Source organism: Camarhynchus parvulus, chromosome 6 (genome assembly GCF_901933205.1).
Source record: "Camarhynchus parvulus chromosome 6, STF_HiC, whole genome shotgun sequence".
Lineage (NCBI taxonomy): Eukaryota > Metazoa > Chordata > Aves > Passeriformes > Thraupidae > Camarhynchus > Camarhynchus parvulus.
In genome coordinates this window covers 3,655,179-3,676,280 of record NC_044576.1, presented here as the reverse complement: position 1 = coordinate 3,676,280, position 21,102 = coordinate 3,655,179, and the positions used below count along the sequence as shown (strand labels likewise).

General features: G+C 45.3%; 1 protein-coding gene across 1 annotated transcript; it reads left to right on the top strand.

Annotated features, from left to right (window-relative positions):
* Positions 1 to 1,347: 1,347 nt before the first annotated feature.
* MINPP1 (multiple inositol-polyphosphate phosphatase 1) lies at positions 1,348 to 17,558 on the top strand. Its single transcript, XM_030951623.1, has 5 exons — positions 1,348 to 1,902; positions 2,470 to 2,658; positions 3,515 to 3,612; positions 4,961 to 5,094; positions 13,891 to 17,558. Exons 1-5 carry the CDS (start codon positions 1,365 to 1,367, stop codon positions 14,288 to 14,290), a joined length of 1,359 nt encoding a protein of 452 aa, XP_030807483.1. The 5' UTR covers positions 1,348 to 1,364; the 3' UTR covers positions 14,291 to 17,558.
* The last annotated feature ends 3,544 nt before the right edge of the window (positions 17,559 to 21,102 follow it).

The following is a 21,102-nucleotide window of genomic DNA, read 5'->3' as shown; positions in this document are numbered from 1 at the left end:
GACAAGGTGGGCACTGGGCACAGCTGGGGCTCCATGGGCTGGGAACACTTTTCTCACCTCAATGACCCTGGGATTCTGTGGTTTGGTGATCTATGTGTGTCCCTTCCAACTCAAGAGATTCTATGATTCTTTGGAAATTCCACATGCCCCATGCTGCTGACCCCTGCAGCAGCCACTTCCAATCCCCTCACAGCATCACTACCTTACCTTGAGTGCCATCCAGCTGCTTTTTAGCAAAAAAAAAAAAAGAGCCAAAAACACCTGTGAATGATCCTTCTTGTCTTTGGTCACTCATGTTGGAGGATAAAGTGAATTCTGAGGGGAGCTGCAGTCCCTGGCAGTGTTCCTGGTTTGGGATTAATTTCTCCCACGGAGAAACAATAAAGAGAAGATTGTGGTAACTTTTTAAAAATCTATCTATTCCACAGCTTCTCTAATGATGGAGCTATTCACATCATAGTTGAAGTTTTCACGGAGCTCTGAGAAACAGAGACAGCTTTAAAGATTTACTTCCACATTCGCACTTGCCCCATTCCCAGCACGGCCTAGGCCCAGGGTTTTGACTGAAGTGGTCTTAATATTTAGCAAATTTAAATGCTAATTTGACTAATTTTATGAATACAACATGGTGGGGATATGTTAGCAAGTTTCTGCTGTTGCTTTATGTCTACAGATAGATTCTCTAAAACAGGACTCCAAGGGACAGCAGCACATTCTGTTACCAGTGAACAAGGTGCATTTTTGGTAATACTAAACCTTAGACTTGATAATACATTGCACAACTGCAGAGAAGAAAGAGAAGCAATTTTAAATTTTTCAGAACTAGCACATCCTGGACACTGACCGCTAAGAAGAAGGTTGGGATGTCCTGAGCCCATCTGCTTCACGGGGCTTGCTCTGATTTTTATACACAAAGACGACATACCTCGTCTCTGTTTCCCTAGTGCAGTCCATCCAGTTGTTCTACCTGTACAGAGGAATTAAACCATTCCCCTCGTGTCTGACTGTGTATGGACTTTTTTGTTTTTACTGAGCTCCGTGAAGCCAGCGAGGCTCCACAGAGGCAAAGCAGATGCCAACGTAGGTCAAACGGCCCATGGCTCCCCTCAGGGCTCCCGCCTGGGTACGAGTGCCCCGGGCTGGGGCGGACGAAGCCGTGAGGGGACGCATGAAGCCGAGAGTGGTCGGCTAAAGCTGGATGGAGTGGGTGAAGTCGTAATGAGCCGGGGGGACGCGAGTGAAGCCGTGAAGGGGCGGGCGAAGTTGCGAGGGATGGGCGGAGCGGGGCTGGGGCTGGGGCAGCTGAAGCCGTGAAGAGTCGGCCCCGCTCCGCCTCTTCCTGCGGCAGCCGCGCACTTGCAGCCATGGCGCCTCGCCGGGAAGTCGGTCTGCTGCTGCTCTTTGTCCTGCCGCTGGCGAGCGCGGGGCTGAGCGGCTACTTCGGCACCAAGTCCCGCTACGAGGAGGTGAATCCGCACCTGGTGAGCGACCCGCTGTCGCTGGGTCCCGGGGCGGGCGGGTCGCTGCCCGCCTCCTGCACTCCGCTGCAGCTCCGCGCCGTGCTCCGACACGGCACCCGCTACCCCACGGCCGGGCAGATCCGCCGGCTGGGCGAGCTGCACGCCCGGCTGCTCCGCCGGAACGCGGGAGCCGCCGCCTGCCCCGCCGCCGCCGCCCTGGCCGAGTGGCCCATGTGGTACGAGGAGAGCCTGGACGGGCGGCTGGCGCCGCAGGGCCGGCGCGACATGGAGCTGCTGGCCCGGCGCATGGCCGCCCGCTTCCCCGCGCTGTTCGCCGCCCGCCGCCGCCTGGCGCTGGCCAGCAGCTCCAAGCACCGCTGCCTACAGAGCGGGGCCGCCTTCCGCCTCGGGCTCGGGCCCACCCTCGACTTCGGCGGCGACGGTGAGTGAGCGACACCCACCCCCTTCCCTGAGGGAGCCCTTGGCTTTTCCTGGAGGGCTGAGGGATTCCCAGCTGTCCCAAGGGGATGGAGGAATTCCCGTGCCTTCCTGAGGGCGCGCCACGTGCTCTCTGGGCACCTGCGCCCTCAGGGGTGAGAGAGACCCATGCCCTGAGGGAATGGCTCCCGTGTCCTCCCTGAGGGACTGGGGCAGCCCCTGGGATTCCCGGCTCCACCACAGGGGATGGGGATGCCTCACAGCCTCTTTGTGAGAGCTCCATTCCTCTCCTGAGGGAGCCCTGTGCTTTCCCTGTGCGCCGGGGGAGCCATCATCCAACCCTGAGGGTCTGGGGAACTCCTGATGCCTTCCTGGGTGGGTGGAAGAATCCCTCTCTGAGGGAGCTCTCAGGGGTTTTGGGGATGCACCCTGCTCTCCCTGTGGTTGAGAGGGACCGTGCATCCCCTCCATGGGGACACAGCTGTGGTGGTGGCCTGTCCCTTGGAGGGTGTCATGTGCTGGCGCCTTTGGGGATGGTGGTGTTCCCCCTGACGCCCACGTTTGCTTTCAGAGGTGGAGGTTGAAGTTAACGACTCCCTGATGCGGTTCTTTGATCACTGCGCCAAGTTTGTAGTGCTGGTGGAGGAGAATGACACAGCCATGGGCCAGGTGAATGCTTTCAAAGAGGGGCCTGAGATGAAGAAGGTCCTGGAGAAGGTGGCCAGTGCCTTGTGTTTGCCAGTGGAGGAGCTAAATGCAGGTAAGGTGTTCCTGTCACAGATGGCTTCAGCTCCAAGGCTGGCCAAGAGCAGCTTCCAAGATGTGTAGTTATGCAGAGTAGGTAATTTAGAGTGGCTGTGACTTGGAGATGCAGTCTCTAATTAAGTGCATCAGACTGTAAGTCTGTGTTGGTGTTGCAGTAATTAATGATTGTTGGATAGTGGTCAGAAGAAAAAGATGCTTGAAAACATCTTTCCTGTAGATGAAATCAGCTTTACCTGGTTTTGGAGGGATTCGAATGTTTTAATTTTGCTTTTGAGAAACCCATTACAACTCCAGCACATAAATGACCTGAGGAAAAGCAGCCCTGTGTGTTAATTCCTGTTCAGAACAGAAGTGCTGGATTTCCCTGTATGGTTTTGGGGGGAAAAGCACCCCAAAATAAGTGTTACTGTTGAGATTGCAGCATCAGGGACATACATGCTGGAGACAAAGTTCAACCTGGTGCTGCTTGTACAACTGCTGATGTGGAGGGGGTGTTGTCCATGAGCTCACATCTTCCCTTTGACTCCTCTGACCTGTGTGGCTGCACCAGCAGCTGACACCTGTTTCACATCAGCTGATGGACAGCATTTAATGTGGAACGCTCTTGTTTTCCTCCTGTAATGATGTAATGCCAAGAACTTGCAGTCCAAAATTTGGGTTTTGCACAATAATTCTGTTAAACTGTGTATTTTTGGTGCTTGGTCTTTGTCCTGTGAAATATTTATTGGATTTCATTGTTTGTATTGCCAAACAGTAATTAATTTGTTTTAGAGGTAAACTGAGGCGAGGAAGCTGCTACTTGTGTAGCAGTGATTGATTTGTCTCTTGCTTCTTTGTTGGATTTATTGCAGATCTTGTTCAAGTGGCTTTTCTCACCTGTTCATATGAGCTGGCCATAAAGAATGTGACCTCCCCGTGGTGTTCACTTTTCAGTGAAGAAGATGCCAAGGTATGTGAGGCTTGGAGCTTGTAGTGGAAAGTGTCCCTGCCTGTGGCAGGGGGTTTGGAATGAGGAGATCTCAAATGGCCTTCCATCCCAAACCATTCTATAACGTATGGTTTTCACATGATAGAATCATGTGATAGAATTCACTCCAGGGTACATCAAATGAGGTCTTCCAGGGCCTCTAAGACTCTCTGGTTTTGGGGTCTATCAACTCTCTAAACCAGGACAGAACCCAGATAAATGAGACAAATGTTTGTTCCTCTTCTTTCAACATTGTTTGATGTAACTTTTGATGTTCAGTAAGGCTCCCCCAAGGCTCTTAAAGAAATTTACACCCCTGGGAAAAGAGGAGACCTTTGCATAGGTAGGTGTTTGGCTGAAGGATGGGCAGTCAGGGGTAAGAGATGTCCTAAGAGGATCAGGGTCACCATGGGCTTCTGCTGAGACCTGCCCTGTTCAGTCTGGTTATAAATAACTCAGAAGGGAGGTGGGAAATGACTTTGATGCCAGGAATTGTCAGGAAAGGAACAGAGAATGAGGAGAGCACTGCGTGCTCTTGAATAATTCCAAGGCACAGTTCTGTCTACTTGAGATGTGTGCATGTCTCTGGAACTTGAAAACAGACACAAAACAAGCTGGGCTAAAGGTGTGGGGTGGATTCTGTGAGAAGAATGACAAGCCAAAGGCAAAATCAGAAGTGCTAAAAAAGCAGTGGATAGTGGTTGTCTCGTGATGTACAGCACCTCAGGGCTTTTATTGTGATTTGTACCAGATGCTGAATTTGGTCATTCTTTGATCTGTTGTCTGGTATTGTGGTGTTTGTGAGGGTCCCCAGGATGAGGTGAGAGATGAGAATCTGACTCCAAGTTCTCAGAAGGCTAATTTATTATTTATGATACTAGATTATATTAAAAGAATGCTATACTATAACTATACTAAACTACAGAGAAAGGATACATCAGAAGGTTTCACAGGAATGAATAATAAAAACCTGTGACTGACTCAGAGAGTCTGACACAGCTGATGGTGATTGGCCATTAAGAAAAAAACAATTCACGTGGTACCAATCAAACATTCACCTGTTGGTAAACAATGTCCAAGCCACATTCCAAAGCAGCAAACACAGGAGCAGCAATCAGATAATTATTGTTTTCATTCCTCTCTGAGGCTTCTCAGCTTCCCAGGAGAAAATCCTGGGCAAAGAGGATTTTTCAGGAAATATCACAGTGACATGGTTTTACGCTGAAGTGGAGCCCTGATGTTTGTGGTTGTTTTTGTGTCATTGCTCCAGGCTGTGAGCTTCTTGCTTTCCCTTGGTGCAGCAATAAAAACTTATGAACTCCAATTTTAGGTGCTGGAATACCTGAATGACCTGAAGCAGTACTGGAAGAGAGGCTATGGCTATGACATCAACAGTCGCTCCAGCTGCATTTTATTCCAAGATATCTTCCAGCACTTGGACGAAGCAGTGGAGGAGAGCAAAAGGTAAATCAAGAGCTTGCAGTGCTTTGGGTGTGAGCTTTCTGTGCTCAATCTGAGCTGGATTTCATTGAAAGGAAGTTCAGTACTTTACTTCTGAACATAGCAACAATAGGAAAGCTGGAGCTAGGAGAATTTTAACAGTGAGAATACAATTTTTACTGGAGCAGTATTACTTTGTAGAGTGTATTTTTTTTTTGCTTTCATTGATGCTTTTGTGCTCAGCTCAAGTATTTCCATCTTTTAACTTGCTGATCCACACAGGCCTTCAGGGGACTGCTGCATGATAGTGATGTTTTCTTCCTGCAGTTTGAGAGGAGACAATGAATTAAAATAATATAGCTTTCTTGTTAAAAATGTCCTTGTTAAAACAATTTTGTTGCTTATATGTTAATTTACAGCTTGTGTTCATGTTCTTGTGTAAACTGAAAAATTAGAAATTCATGGTTAATAATCAGTCACGAGTTAATACCTTAGCAGATTAATACCTTAGCAGATGGAAATTTTATAGAAGTACAGGATATCAAGGACAGGGCCATGAGATTGTGTAATGGAAGGAGAGTGATCAATTTTGTTCCCTTTTAATGTCATTTCCTCTTTGAGCAGTGAGAGCCTTTCAGTCCTTACATTACACACACTAGTTGCAGCTGTGTGTCTGTCAAACATCCCTGTTAGTTTAATAACAACAGTTTTGAAAAACCCAAGAGCTGTAGTTGGAAGAAAGAGGTACAGATGGACATTTCTGATTTATTGGGAGGTGTCTGAGGCAGAGCTCCCAAGCACAGTGGTAACTTTCTTTCAGCATTGGCTATGGAAGTTCATTTGCAACACCAGGGGCTCTCATGTTTTGCTATCACAGAGGGAAGCAGGCAGTGAATGTAAAGAATCAGGACCCTAAATCTTGTAAAATCCCAAGCTGGGTGAGCAGTGTTCAGGATGAGCCTCATCCTAAGCAGGAACGGGAAGCCGAGTGCTGCAGGAATGTGTTACTCCCTTCCACAACAGAAGGTGGCAGTCGTAAAGCGCTGGAGACCTGGGAATAAACAGGGTTGGGTAACCCTGGAGAGCATGTGGGAATCTACCAGAGCCAGCTTGTCTCTCTTGGAATCTTGGGAGCAGAGGTGCAGCTAATCCTACTTCATCTACAGAGAGAGGTTTATCTCTCTTTCGTCTATGGAGGGAGACACCCTGTGGCAGTGTGAGAGCGCAATGAAAATGAGAAAACATACAAATAAAAAGATAGATAAAAGTCTTTCTTTTTATGGTGATGGTCAATTTCAAGGCAAGCAGGTTAAACATTTTTGGCAGCTTTTTCAGAAAATGAACTTTTGTGATGATTAAATGTCTTTCAGTGGAATGTTATTTCAATTTAACAGTGTTTAACATGGATTTATAACTGGCTGCTTGCTCTAAAAATTTAAGAACAAGAAATTACTCTAAAACATTTAAGAAAAAGAAATTTTCTTCCAGGGCATTATCTTTGCTCCAAAATCTCTTTTCTTTTTGGAAAGCTTAGATTGGCCTATCCAGAAGTGAAAAGGGAAGTATTTCTGTTCTGGGCAGAAGCTGAGGGATCTGGATTATGTGTGCTGCTCCAGACTTGACAGTGGAGAGCAGTGTTGGCAAAGCTGCATTTTTGTAGCACACTTCATACCTTTATGTTCAATAGCTTTGTTCTGTTTTCATTCCCAGTGAAATTAAAAAGAGAACCTGTTTCTTCCATGAGGTGATTGTTGCCCTTGCAATCTTATCACCAAACTTAATTGCCTTATCAAAGTTTGATTTTATTTCCGTGGTAGAAAACCCTTCCTTCTGGTTAGTCTGCTCTTAAGAACATGATGAAGGTGGTAATAAATATCAATTGCTGATCAGTCCTACTTTCAGTTTGCAGTGCAAAAGTTTCAGATGTTTTTAGGCTCTTCCATCGTGAATTCCAGTATAACTCTGGGGTTTAAACTGGGAATAGTCTCTTCTGTACAGGTCTTACTGTTAAAAGCTGTGAAAAGGAAAGGTTGGGGGCCAGGACTCTCTTTCTTCCATACAAATTTTCTTAGTTGCAGAAACATAATGAGATGTATATAAAATGAAACAATTTCTGCTTAAGAAATAGACTTTGGTTAAAAGTTTCTCTTGTTCCATATCAAACCCATGTGATTTGCTCTACTGAAATGACATACTTGGGCAGTTGTCTTATGTCTTCACAATTAAAAAAGAATTGTGTTTTTTCCCAAGTCTGTCTGCTAGGGATAGAAAACAACCAGAGAAGCTGGTGCAGAATTACTTTTCACTGCTGGTTTTCCCAGCAGTTTAATGAACAGTATTTTGCCCACAGGAAGTCTATGTATGTTGATGAGAAATTCAGGTATTTTGGTGCTTAATGCAATGTGAAGCTGCTCATCTGATCTTAAAAATCTCTGCAGCTGCACACTTGGGCAGAGTTGGATTTGCAAATCAGTTGTGGCACACTTTAAAGCACATCAGCTATTCACTAAAGCTCTTTTAGAGTTTCCATTTTTTCCTTCTAGCTTAAAATATTTAACATTACTATTTTCTGCTGGTGAAAGACCATGAAATATTACTTGTAGTGTCCAAATGGTTTACCATAAGGCTCTGGAAATTGGGAGGATGCTTTGTGCAGCCATCTCAGTATTTGCAGTGTGTATTGATAATACCAGCCTAGCTGTACATATGCATTGCAAAATATTTGGTGATGGTTTCCTCTGAGACAGTAAATGGGTCCAAAGTATTAAAAAAAAAGACTAATTTGAATATGATTCAAGATCAATCAAAGGTGATCTTTGTGATTTACGGTAAACAGACCAATTTGGCAATTTATTGGTAGCTTTTATTGTTGCATGTAATTTGCCTTCCTCTTTGCAGGTCACTTCCCAACATAATTGGTAACCTCTCAGGAGTCATTTACTGCTGTGTCCTAATTGTTCCTTCAAACCTATGACTCAGTACAAAGGAGTCTAATGGATGATCTAAAACCACTTCACAGTTCAAAACTCTGCAAAGGGAAGTGAGCATAAAGCTTCTACATGTGCAGCAGCAATGAAATAATTAGATTGAAAATCCCCTTTTGTTCAGGTTCCAAATGTTCAGTCAGGTTTTTTATGAAAACCCCTTCACTGCTGCTGGGATGGCTTTCATTAATAAACAGTCCATGTCTCAGTCAGCAGCTCTGTGTCATAGTGTGGGGTTGGCTTTGATTGCTCCATCTTTCAAATGTGGGACTTCTGACATGACTGAAGGGAGCTTCTGGGGAGGCCAGAGGTGTGAAATTCACCACAGATCCTTGTGGCACATTGAGCAGCGTCCCTGTGCCTGCATTTCTGATGTGTGTCTCATTCTCTGAGAGAAGTCAGCAATCTCTCAAATTTTCTCCCAGAGTGTTGGGCAGCCCAGGGTCTCTCCCCTGGGAGTGTGGCTGTCCATCTGTCTAGCCAGAACTAGAGATTTAAAGTTTCTTGGGCCTTTCAGACTCTCTAGCATGTCCTCAATCTCACATTAATTAGTTAATGGATACTTTTTTCAGATCTATCCTGAGCAAGTATGTGAGCAACTTTGATAGAGTCATACCCTTTTATGTAAGCATGAAAACCCCAAACTAAACAGTCCCTAGGTAAGCCACAGACAAATGAACTGGTCTGACCAGTGTCCTTCTTGGGCACAAAGGGTTTGCCAAGTGCCAGCAGCCTCTTGGTTTGCTTTTGGCTCATGATGGATCAACATTGAGCATTATTGTGGTGCTGCTGCAGGAATGCATTTCACCTCTGAGGTTTGAAACAATGGGAGAGGTGGTGTCAGCCAGGAAGGAGTCTTTGAAAGTGCAGCAGCTTCCAGTGAAACACAAGGAGGCCTAGCCTAATTACCTCCAGCTGATAAAGTGTTGCAGGACTAGATAAGAGCCTTTTAATCAGGGTTTTTAATGAGTTCTGTGCAGTCCTGTCAGCTTTTCAAGTTTGCTTTTGTCATGAGTGAGCTTGTTCCTTGTTGCAACAGAAGAAAATTTTCGGCTGTCATTATTAGTGATGGCATTTTCTTGTGTTAGTGCTGATTCTGGGAATGATTGGCTATCTTCTATTTATAGTGGAAATTTTGACCTATGAGGACTTAATACTATTTGACAGCTATATATTTTACACTTTTTTTATTCTTCTTCCTTTATTCTGAGCTTTAACACTGTTAAATATTTCTGCTGCCCTCAGAGTGCCACCACTGCCTTCCCAGATCTCTGCTGCTTCCTGCTTTCTTTAGGGTTTGTCCAGCTTTTTTTTTTTCCATGAAATAAATCACAGGGGGAAGTGAGAAAGATGAAGAATTTATCCCATAGTTGAAAGCAGGTTTTGAAGTCCTTTGACCTGCCTTTTTATTAGGGAGAAAAGGGACAACATGTAGTCTAAGCTTGCTTGTTAAACAGGTGGTAAATCTTACCTTCTGTGCAGTTGTTGGAGGGATTTTTACATGAGGTTTGAAGGTTGGCCGGTTGAGCTTTGCTGCAGGAAATGTTTCATCTTATCCCCACTATTTCCTGGGGTTTGAGTTATTTTTAACTGAAAATCCAGTCAGTGCTTAGGAAATAAACTTTGGTTAAAAGAAAATTCACTTTTTACATATGGAAAATGAACTATCAGTAGTCCTGGGAAGAGTAGGAATGATCTGCTCTGGAAGATGAGTGAGCTGATGCAGAAGATTCAGAGCTAAACCCAAATCTACTGAGATCTAGGAGAGCTAGAATTTACCTGGATGATAAATCCCATATCTGTGCTTTTCCATGATGTTTTTTTTTTCCCTATGGTGACATGTAGCTTTTGGGGTTGTGCTGCTGAATTGTTCAGTACTTTCTTCATTTTTATCTGTGGTTAGATTTACTTAAAAGGTAAAAAAAAAAAAAAAAAACCGAAAACCAACATAAAACTCCAGATGTGGGCAGTTGAGGAGCTGGCACATGTCTCCAGTGAAACCCTCTTGTGCTCTGCCTCCTGAGAGCCTCTTCTGCTCACTTGGAAGTGCCCATGAAATGAGTTTGAAACCAATCACTTTCAGACAAGCTCCTAATATTTGATGGCAGAGTTTTATGCACAGTCCCTTCAAAGGTGGGAATGGGATTCCCTCAGTGGGCTTTCCCAAGCCAGGTACTAGTAAATAAAAAGGAGGAGAAAGGTGGATTGAAATGCCATTAGTCATTGCCAGAGTGCAGTGTTGAGAACTTCGATGCTTCCAGCAAGACACTGAGTCATCAATAGATTGTGAGGCAAATTCACCCTGGAAACATCTGGCCTGCCATTAATATTTTATTAACCTGTGCTACTGTTTATCACTGTTTTGTTGATTGTTCTGCCTTTATCAGGAATGCAGGGATGGTGGTAACCTTTGCCTGTGGGTATTCTCTGAAGACATAATCTGTCATCATTGTCCCCACAATTAAAAATATTGCAGTGTAACCTTGATGGCCGTTTCGATTGTCATTGCTGGGTGATAGGAAACCACATCTGAGCTGGAGTGCAGACCCTGTCCCTGAACAGGGAGTGCTGGAACAGTGTGGGAAATCACCAGTGCTGCTGAAAGACCAGGCATGCTGGGTTCAGGAGGCTGTGGAGAACTCAGGCTTGTGCTGTATCAGGAAACAGTTTTAATCTTCATTACACTAATCCAGTGGGATAGTGCTGAGTGGGAGAGGTTTGTTTTGCCTCCCAAGGCTGCTTGGCCTGTTGGCATGAGGATTTTATGAGACTAAAGCAAGTGAAGGAAAAACTCAAGCTACACTGAAAGTCAGCATCTTGTTTAATCCTTCTTTTCTCACTTCTTCCTCCCTTATTCTTAAAAACTTGTCTGTGCTCTAATTTGTTTCCTGCTTTGCAAACATATACCTTGCTGGTTTTTATGATTTTTTTTGCTCTGTTTTTTTGTGATTTACTTCCATTTCTGATTAGCATCACCTGGAAAGTAAAGCTGAACTTTGCTTAAAGCCAGCATTGATAGCCAGAATGTTAATTTTTTTTTTGTCTTAGCATTTCTGAAGCTTTTTTGAATTGTGAGATGTGAAATCCATTCCCTGTGGGGTCAGTAATGCCTATGCAAGGTTGTTTTGGAGATTCTAGCAGTATATTTGCATTCCCAGCTTCCCTCTCAGTTAACAAAACAAAGACCATGCAGATGGGAAGACGTGAAAATAAAAATAATAAGGGAAATTTCAAAAAGCAGCTGCAGGAGATAATCAGAATTCCAGGCCCATCTTGTAGAAATAATGCTCCAGAGCTGTAGTGCTGAGCACCTTGATGAATCTGATACACCTGAGAGGTGTTAGGGTGGCTCTTTAAAAGGAAAACATTCCTCTTGGGAGGCATCAGCACATATAAAATAGGGTGATCTGGTAGCTACAGTCATGATTTCCAAACATCCTTCTGAGCAGGTTTCCTTATCTAAAGAAATCGGGCAGCTGAGGTTACAGGGAAGGGTCCTTACAGAGGGAAAAAACTGATAAAATTACAAGAAATGAGGGTAGGGACAGCTGATTGATTTTTCCTAGTAGAGATAGAGCTGGAAAGATCTGACCTGCTTGGAATGTTGAGAAGAGCTGACACGTTCAATGGCATTGCAAGTGTGGCAGTTTTATTTAAGATAAATAAGATGAAGTGTTTCTACAAGGAAGATTGTGAAAGGACCTGGAGAGACTGACTGGGCTGGAAAACTGCAGAGCTGTCAAGTAATCCACATGGGAAAAAAAAGATTTTCTTATCAGCTGTTGGGTAGAATCTGGGAGAGCCTATTGCTCAGGGGCTCTTATGAGGTTGTTGTAGCTGTCTGAGATATCTCAAACTTCAGGCATGTGGGGTTTGGAGCAGCCTGGCCTGTGGAGGGTGTCCCTGACAGAGACAGGGAGTTGGAATAAGATGATCTTTAGGGTCCCTTCCAGTCCAAATCATTCCATGATTCCATGTTGGATATCAGGAATTAAGCAGAGAGCTCATGGGTGTAGCATTGTTTTCTCTGTAACTTATGGTTCTTGAGTATTGTGCATTCTGATATTCTGATCTAAAGGGATATGGGAAATTGTGGAAGGACTGAGGTAGGATTTCTCAGCTTGGAAAGAACACTATTACAAAGCTGTGAGTAGAATGGATTAAATGGGACATGGAATCTACAGAAAAATTTAAGAGCAGTGTGTGAAGCTGTGCAACTCCTTGCCACAGGACATTGTGCATGCTAAAAATGCATGTGGATTGAAGGAGAGATTTGGCAAAGCAGAGCTTCATTACCTAGAAGCCACCTCTGGCCCTGGAGACTTCTGAGCTGGAAATTGCAGGAGATCAAAGGGATGGCCTTCTATTTCCTTCCACAGACATCTGTGTCTTGCTGCTGTGACAGGAGGGATGTGAATGTGTCCTAAAAACTAAAAATACTTCCCTGCAGGTCTGTGTGGATGGGAAGGATACATGTGAACTGGTCAAGTGCACAAGAGAGGGAAGGGAAGAGAAAGGCATTCAAGGATCCAAAAGCTTTGTAATTTTAAAGTGAGTGAAAGAATCATAAATAGCAAGGGGAGAACACGAGCTGGAACATTGATTTTGGAGGAGCTGGAAGAGTGTGGTGAATGTAAAGATCTTGGTGCAACAGAGGCATAGGTGGGGAAAAATACACTGTCCTGCACAGAGAACCTTGATGTGGTTTGAAGTCTGCTTCTTTTGAGCAGAAAACAGAGGCAGGGTTTGGATATATTTTTTAAGGGATGTTTTGTCTAAGGGGAGAGTCTGAGGAGGGGAGTCAGAAGGGCTCAGGCTCACCAGGAGCATGGCACAAGGTGTGTGTCAGACTGTACAAACACCAGTGCACCATCCTGGCCCAGCACTGAATTCCTGCTGAGCTGATCAAAGTTCCAGTCCCCAGGCAAGTCTCCCACTTAACCATTTCTCCATTGCTTTTGGTGGGGGCCGAGGAAACTCCTCCTTTTCAGACCAGTCAAGACATGACTCCTGAAAGCTAAACCTGTATTTACCTGTGCTGGATTTACATGGGCCAGTTGGAAATGGTCCCCAAAAGCCATCATCCTTCTCTGGAGCAAGGGTCAGATTTTCCTCTTGGCTGGTGTTTCCTGGCACAGCAAGCCAGCGCTTATCTCCCCTTTGGCTGAGCACTGTGTAACCTTTTGTTACGTAAGCTGTCCTCGGTCATGGTACGAGTCAGTGCCTTGATTTGCTGACCTCTTCCTGAGGGAGCATCATCTCCTCCTGGACTGCTTGGTGCCCTCAGGAATTGGTAATAGCAGTGTTCCTGCTGGTCATTTGGACTGCTACACTGGGGAGGGACAACTGTTGCCCTGCATCACTGGATCTCTGCCTTCAGACTGAATTTGGTAAATGCTGATGATGATTAGGAGGAGACTCACATGTAATGAAGGGTTTGACTGTGTGAGCTCCAGCCCCTCCAGGGCTCTCTGGCCAGGAGGTCCCAGAACTGGACACAGCCCTGGGGTCCCTCAGCAGGGCCAGCCCTGGCACAGCCCCCAGGGCCTTTCCCCAGGGGCCCTTTCCAGCCCCTCTGCCCAGCCTGGAGCTGCAGGGCTTGGGCTGACCCCAGGGCAGGACCTGGCACTTGCTGAACCTCACATGGATCCATACTTGGACAAAGTTTAGGAAGCTGCATTTAAAATGTCTGTACCAGCCTGAAATTCCCAAAGAGGTTTTTCTCACAGGTTCAAGGTGTCCCTCAGCCATGGTCGCTGGCAGCTGTGCCACATGTTGGAGTTTTGTTTTAAAGCACAACCTCCTACTCATCCCTTCTGGTTCTTTTCTTTTGTAGCTCCAAACCCATTTCTTCACCTTTGATTGTCCAAGTTGGGCACGCAGAGACCCTGCAGCCCCTGCTCGCCCTGATGGGTTACTTCAAAGACAAGGAGCCTCTCCTGGCCACCAACTTTGCACGGCAGGCGCAGCGCAAATTCCGCAGCGGCCGCATCGTGCCCTACGCGGCCAACCTGGTGTTTGTGCTCTACCACTGCGACCACGTCAACGCCTCCCAGGAGGAGTACCAGGTGCAGCTGCTGCTCAACGAGAAGCTGCTGCCCTTCCTTCACTCCAATGAGACCATCTCCACCTACACGGACCTCAAGGATTACTACAAGGACATCCTGGAGAACTGCCACTTCAAAGAGGAGTGTGAACTGCCCCAGGTCAACGCCACTGCTGTTGATGAGCTGTGAGGGAATGAAGTGTTCTTCACATTGCTCTGGGTTCAGTTCCACAGCTGTTGGGAACAAGCACTTTGGATGATTTGCTGCTGCTGTGCTGACTTTCTAACCTTGCAGATCTGGGGGGTTGTCTCAGCTCAGTGCACTGGTTCTTTGTTGCATAAGCACAACTGCATAAACAACTGCTGTCACAGGGAAGTTGTAACAAATGTGTGATGCAAGACACAAATACCTGTGTGTTTACATGTGCAAATAAGCTGATTTCATTGGTCACTGCTGTTATGAATGGGCCATAGATGGATTTAAGAGCTGGGGCAGCTTCTATTTTATTGAATTGGAAGGTGGTTGGACTGATTCAGTGTTGCTTTCTGCTGCCTGTGTTTCTAGCTGCTGTTTTCCTGTGCCACGCATGAAATGTTTCAAACTTTTTTTTAATCCTTTTCCCAAGCTTCTAGAATGGAGAGGGTACATAGTTCTTCTCCACAGCTGAACAACTTCTGCCTGGACAGCACCATTTCTATTTTGGGCATTTTAAAGCAGGAGGAGTTCCTGCATGCATCACCTGCTTGAAAAGGGGCAAGGAATTAAAAGTCTTAAGGTCGTCATCAACCCATCCTGCATAGCAAGTTAGTCTCCAGGGTAAGTAAATTATCTTTAAAAAGAAGTAGGAAAAAAAAAGAAATAAAAGTGAGGGAGTGGAAAGTAGCCACTCTTCCTTTTAGGTGCTCTGGGAAATGCAGCAGTTGTTGTGTAAATACTCTGGAGTGTCCTTTCACTAACACCATCCATTTCTGGTGTTATTTGGGCCAGGGCATTCAGGGTAGGCTGTGCCATGGCTCTCAATCTCTTGGTCCTGGCCAGGTGCTGACAGTTTTCCTACCAGCTCTGCCTGGAAAGCACCTCTGATGTCTCCAGCCTCCTGCTTGAAATGGAATTGTTGCTAACTCTAAATCCAGTTTTTTGAGCTGTATAAAGATTGGGCTGAGTCTTGACTTCTGCTGAGTTTAAGGCACCAAACGAGCTGCCACTTATGCAGGCCTTACACATTGTGCCACCTTGCTTTTGAAATGCAGCTGGTTTGAAAGAGGTGAATGGCATAGAAGGACTGGTGATATTTTAAAGGAAGTGCACTTTAAGTAGTTCCCTTATGCCTGAAAGCTGGGATGTATTTTAGAGCTCTGCAGTGTGACAGTAAAAGGAAAGCTGAAGATAGCTGATGAGAAATGTCTGAATTAAGTCAGAAAAAGATTCCTTCATCACCTGCAAGGGAATGGCTGTTTGACCAGGTTGGCCCAAAGCAAATGAAGGATGGATTTATGGTGCTGGTAGCTCTTGAAGTGTGCATTCTCACCATCTAATGAGCATTCAGAGCTGACTCTGTAAAGTGGGGTTTGTTTTGCTGTGTTTCCTGGGCAGGAGGTGAAGTGATTACCACAGCATGGCCTGCAGCAGTTGAGGGTATAAATGTCTGTAGTGCACCTGATAAGTGCTTTTTGTAGGCTCACCCCCAGAACTGGGAACTTAACTGCTGCAGAAACAAAACCAGAAAAAAGCCAAACTTCAAGTTGAGAAGTTGCACTTAGTATGTGTGGGTTTTTAAATTTTTTTTCTTGAGGACTCAGCCTTTGGTCACTTTTTTTCTTAATATACCTTGTATAAAAACACTTCAAGTTTACATCCTGTAAGTTAAGGAGAATTGAACACCTGTTTTTTGCTGCTGCTCTCTGAGTTAAGGGCATTTCCCTACCTGTGCTTGTAGGGCCCTGTTTGATTTGTGCACCACTTACCGCAGAGATCACTGAAGATACTGACTCAAATATTTCAGCACTTGCCTGTGTAAAATCCACAGCTCTTTCTGAAGTTGGAGAAATGGTTAGGGAGGAGTTCAGTGCTGCAACAACCAGAGGAATATAGGTCAGGATAATTGTCAGCCCCTGCATATGACTACTGCTCAATCACCTTTGCATGTCTTTTTTTTCACATGATCCTACCTGGAGACGAAGTCAACTGATGGAAATGGTTGTGACAGAGCCCAGTTAAGAACTTTATTGCAACATTTGAGTCAGGCTATAAAGAAATGAGCCTTTGTTTAAAGGCAGTTAAGTTTGAAAAGAGCAGATATAAGAATGAGAAAATCCACCTTTGAACAAATATTTTTTTTCTGTGAGTCAGTGATGATTCATGAACAGAAGGGATGAAAGCCTGACTGTGAGATGAATGGAAGATTCTGTTGTCAGTTCAGCAAGACTGATTTTAAGACATCCCATTTGTTAAAAGATACATCCTTCTTCCTTTTGGAGGGAGGAATACCATGCACTTGACTGCTTTTCTCATTGTGTGCCAGGTGAGGTGCAGGAACCAAAAAACTCCTGTTGTGGGTACCCTTTGTGCATTAGCAGGTTGATTGTGTGTTTAAATTCTGTGGGTGATGCCTCAGAAGCTGTTCCCTATTTCGCCTTGGATCCTGGTCCCTCAAACCCCCTGTAAGAGATCTCTCTTCAGGGGCTGTCAGCAGTTAACTGGAGAGTTAAACGTGCTGTTGGGGCTCTGATCTGTGTTTAGAGGATGCTCTGACTCACTCTTCTGGCAGAATTAAAGGCTCAGTGTGGAAATTTTACACCATTGTGGCACTATAGAAGTGTTGGGACATGTAAATACTCCAGGCACTCTGGTTCTGCACTGGGGAGGTGCTGATCCTTTTGTCTGATAAACAAAGACATTTGTTTAGATACCTTAAAAAAAAAAAAACAAACTAAAATGGATCAAAATACTTCTCCAAAGTTGTGCACTAGCTCAGTATGCAGTGTTTGATCAGGCTGCCACATCTCCTGGCAGTGCACATTCCCACATCCTGCAAGACAAACAATGCTTTCTCCTCCTTCCTGTGGCTCTGGAGGCCTCATGTCAGACATCTGTCAAGGACTCTCTGCAACTGGAAGCTTTCACTGATGGGAAATACCAACAGTGTTCTGGTATGCTGGCCTTCAATATGTGTGAAGTACATTTTAATTTGTGAAATGGTTAATCTTTCTGGCAAGTGAATTTTTGCTGTCCAGTAAGAGCTGCTGCTGTTGTTCTGGTTAGCGTGGAGCTGTCAGATGCAGATTTGTAATGATCTGGTACTAACTGGATGAATTTGGGGAACTTCAAATGTGGATTTTTAGTGCTATGAAATAAAACTGCACACTTTCTTGATCTGTTTTCTGAGCAGCAATAATGAAATGATCTTTGGAATCATGGTTTTGTTTTTCTTCAAAATACATTTGGGAGGTTGCTGTTACCTGTGTTGGTGTCTCTTGATTATTTTACATCATCAGATTTCTTGGTGGTTAATAGAAAATGCCTTAATTTTAGGGAAAAACGTAACCTTAATTAGGTTTTTATGCTCATATTTTGAGGGAACTAAAGATTTACTCTCATTTCCAGGAACCCTGGTATAAAAAGCAGCAACAATTTCCTGACAAGGTTTTTGCAGACACAAAAAGGGTGCTGTGGCTGGGATGTCATCATCTTTGATTGAGGGCTGTTTCTGCGTTTTCTGTGGAGATGTATTAGTCTGTAAGAGAGCTGGAAATGGAAATGTTTTGTTTAAAGCAGGGAAAAGCCCCCCAAACTGTGCAGTCACAGGCAAAGAGGGAAATCCTCTCAAATGAAGACACCACATAGATCCCTGGGGGAAGGAACACCATCACCACCATCCATCTCCCCTCTCCCTGGTTTTTGGGTCTTTAATACATTAAAGAGTTGTGTTTGTTGTGTAACTCTTCAAAAGGAAGGTGGTATTATCAGGTGCTGCTGAGGCAGGAGTAATGGCTTATCTTTAAAGTGTTACATTCTTGCTTTCCTGGCCTTTAAATTATAGATTTTCTCCTGACCTGACTGGTCTGGAGTGAAGGTCAGGACTGAGGAGGTTCAGGCTAACAGCCTGTGGTGTTTAGGGTGGTGGACTCATTTATTTATTTAATTTAACAATTCCCTTGAGTTTCAAGGTACTATTGTTTCTCTGACATTCTGCTGAAAGGTTAGAGCATGCCTTGTTACTGTGTTCAGTTAGCAGAAACAAATCCCTTATCTTCAGGGAAGGGGTTACTCTGGAAGGAATAGTGTGGAGGGAGCAAGGTGAATTTTGCATTATTTATTTAGGGGTCAGAAAGGCTCTGCAGGTTTGTCCACATTAGTGACCTGCAGCTCTCAAATACTTCCCTGGCTGTGATAACAGATCCTGAACCTCTTACAGAAACAGAAGGTGCCCAGGTGGTCTGGGAAGCACTCCAGAAAGAGAATGCAGGTGGGATCAGGCTCAAGGTCCTTCGGCCTGGTTTCCTCTGGCTTTTGGTGGGACGTGGTGCCTTGAGCATAGGGACAGAGCAAGCATTCCCCATCCACTCCTGGTTGTGGCTACAGGGTTTTTGAGCTAAGGGCAGTGGATTTGTGTTTAGCTTTATGTATTTCTCGTAAGGAATTTCTCTTCTACATAGCTCTCCTGGTGCTTTCCTAACCCAAAGGCAGGATTCTGCCCCTGTGCTCAGGTGAGACCCCACCTGCAGAGCTGGCCCAGCATGGGAGGGACCTGGAGCTGCTGCAGAGAGCCCAGGGGAGGCATCAGCATGGGCAGAGGGATGGAGCAGCTCTGCTGGGAGGAAAGGCTGGCACAGCTGGGGGTGCTCACCTGGACAGGAGAAGCTTTGGGGTGACCAAACTGCGGCCTTGCAGGGCCTGAAGGAGCTGACAAGAATGATGGAGAGAGACTCTGTACGAGGGATGGAGTGACAAGGGGGAATGGCTTCCCAGTGCCAGAGGGCAGGGCTGGATGGGATACTGGGAATTAGGAATTGTTCCCTGGCAGGGTGGGCAGGCCCTGGATCCCTGGCAGTGCCCAAGGCCAGGCTGGATGGAGTTTGGAGCAGCCTGGGACAGTGGAAGGTGTCCCTGCCATGGCAGGGGTGGAATGGGATGGGATTTAAGGTCCTTTCCAGCACAAATCTTTCTGTGATTCCATGCCTTGCTTTGCAGTGGGATGAGGTGGATGCTGGAGCTTTTGGAAGGTCCAGCTCCTCTCATCTGAGTTTCCTGCCAGACTGAAATTTCAGCCACATGTCCAGGAGCTGTGATTTGAAACCAGTGAGAGCTTCCAGCATTCTCAGTTAGCAGAATTAGTTACCATATGCAAATGCTGGGGCTTGGCATGTGTTCTGGAGCAGCTCTGGTGATACTGATCTTGTTTCTGTGTTCTTTTCCTCAATACCAGCAATTGATCCCATTTCTTGGAACACTTTTATTGGGAGAGCAGTTAAACACTTGACCTCTTTGCATCACACTTTGCTACTTGTGACTTTGATTTTCTTTTCCTCACATGGGAGGGGCTCATCTTCTTTATTCCTTGTGCTGAAGTTATTCTGTTCTTCTCATTGCTGCTTTGATTTTTGGTTTGGCTTTACCCTGTGCCTATAAATATATTTCCTGGGCCACACTTGCACACACTGTTCAAGGTGAGGTTATGCTGTTGACTTGAAAAGGAGTAAAATGATAATTCTTGCGAACTTTTCTAGGTTTGTATTTCACACTTCCCCCACATGAAATAGCATCCCAAAGATGTCCTCTGTGTATGATGTATTGCTCCTTCTTGCTATTAATGCTATCTTGCTGCTCTCTGAGGATTTTGGTTGCCTAAAAATACTTCTGAAAATTGCAACAACTCTCTAATATTTATGAATGTGCAATATCCTGTATTTTGTAAATTATGGTCATTTGAAATGAATCATTGGTTTCTTAGAATAAATATACAAGGGATGAGGTAGAGGAATATTTTCAAACAATCAGATAGTTCTGTCCGAAGCACGGGGAGGTGGTTCTTGCTCCTCTGTGATCCCACCTTTGTGCTGGATCAGCCAGGACAGAGTTGGCTTTCTGGGCTGCCAGGTCATGTCCAGCCTCTCATTTACCTATCAAATTAAAAACCCAACCCCCTAAGCTCCAGTTCCTGGTTCATGTGCCAGAAGGAAGATGTGAAGTGCTCAGAGGTTTGGTTTGTAATGTTACACTCACCCTTTGTGTCCCTGTTGTGTCCTGGCACAGTCATTGACCTGATCCCTCTGGAGATGCCACTTGCATCTCATTTCAGTCTTGGCTTTGCCACATCTGATAAGTTGGTCCCTCTCCATCTCTCCTCCTCACCTGGCTTATTTCATGTGTGTGCTGGCTTGTTTCACTTCACTTCTCTTGAACTTTAGTGACCACCATTGTACTTGGTTTTCCAGATGAGGTCCAACAAGCTGCTCACTGCTGGCAGGGAGATCTCCCTACCTTTTTTTCTCAGGAAGGTTAATCATTAGGCCAGTGAGGTTTTTATATTTATTTGCTTGGTCAGGGGCTGTTTTCTGTGGCCCTGTGGAGGTTTTGTGCTCTGATTCCCACGTTCTGCTACAGAACTTTCTCACCAGATGCCACAGCTCATTTCTTGCACATGGATTTGCGTAGAACAAATTTCATTTTTTTGCAATATAAAGAATGCTGCTAACTCTATCCTGCATTTCTCTGTTTGCCTGCATGCCTGCTGCTTTTATTATCCAGGACCTGCTTCCCCAGGGCCTCGTGCTCCCAGCCCTCTCAAGCATGAAGCATATGCAAAATCCTGCTTGCTCCTGGCCTTGCAGGAAAGCCTTTGGGGCTCAGATTTCATCTCCCATAACCCAGAATTATCAAGCTGTTCTTCTTCTAGGATGTGGGCCTTGCTGTGGCAAAGACCACCACATCTTTCCTCTGTAGGGAATGCAGCTTTGCCCTGAACCCACCAGTGAGGATGTTTGGGTTTCCAGGGGTTGATT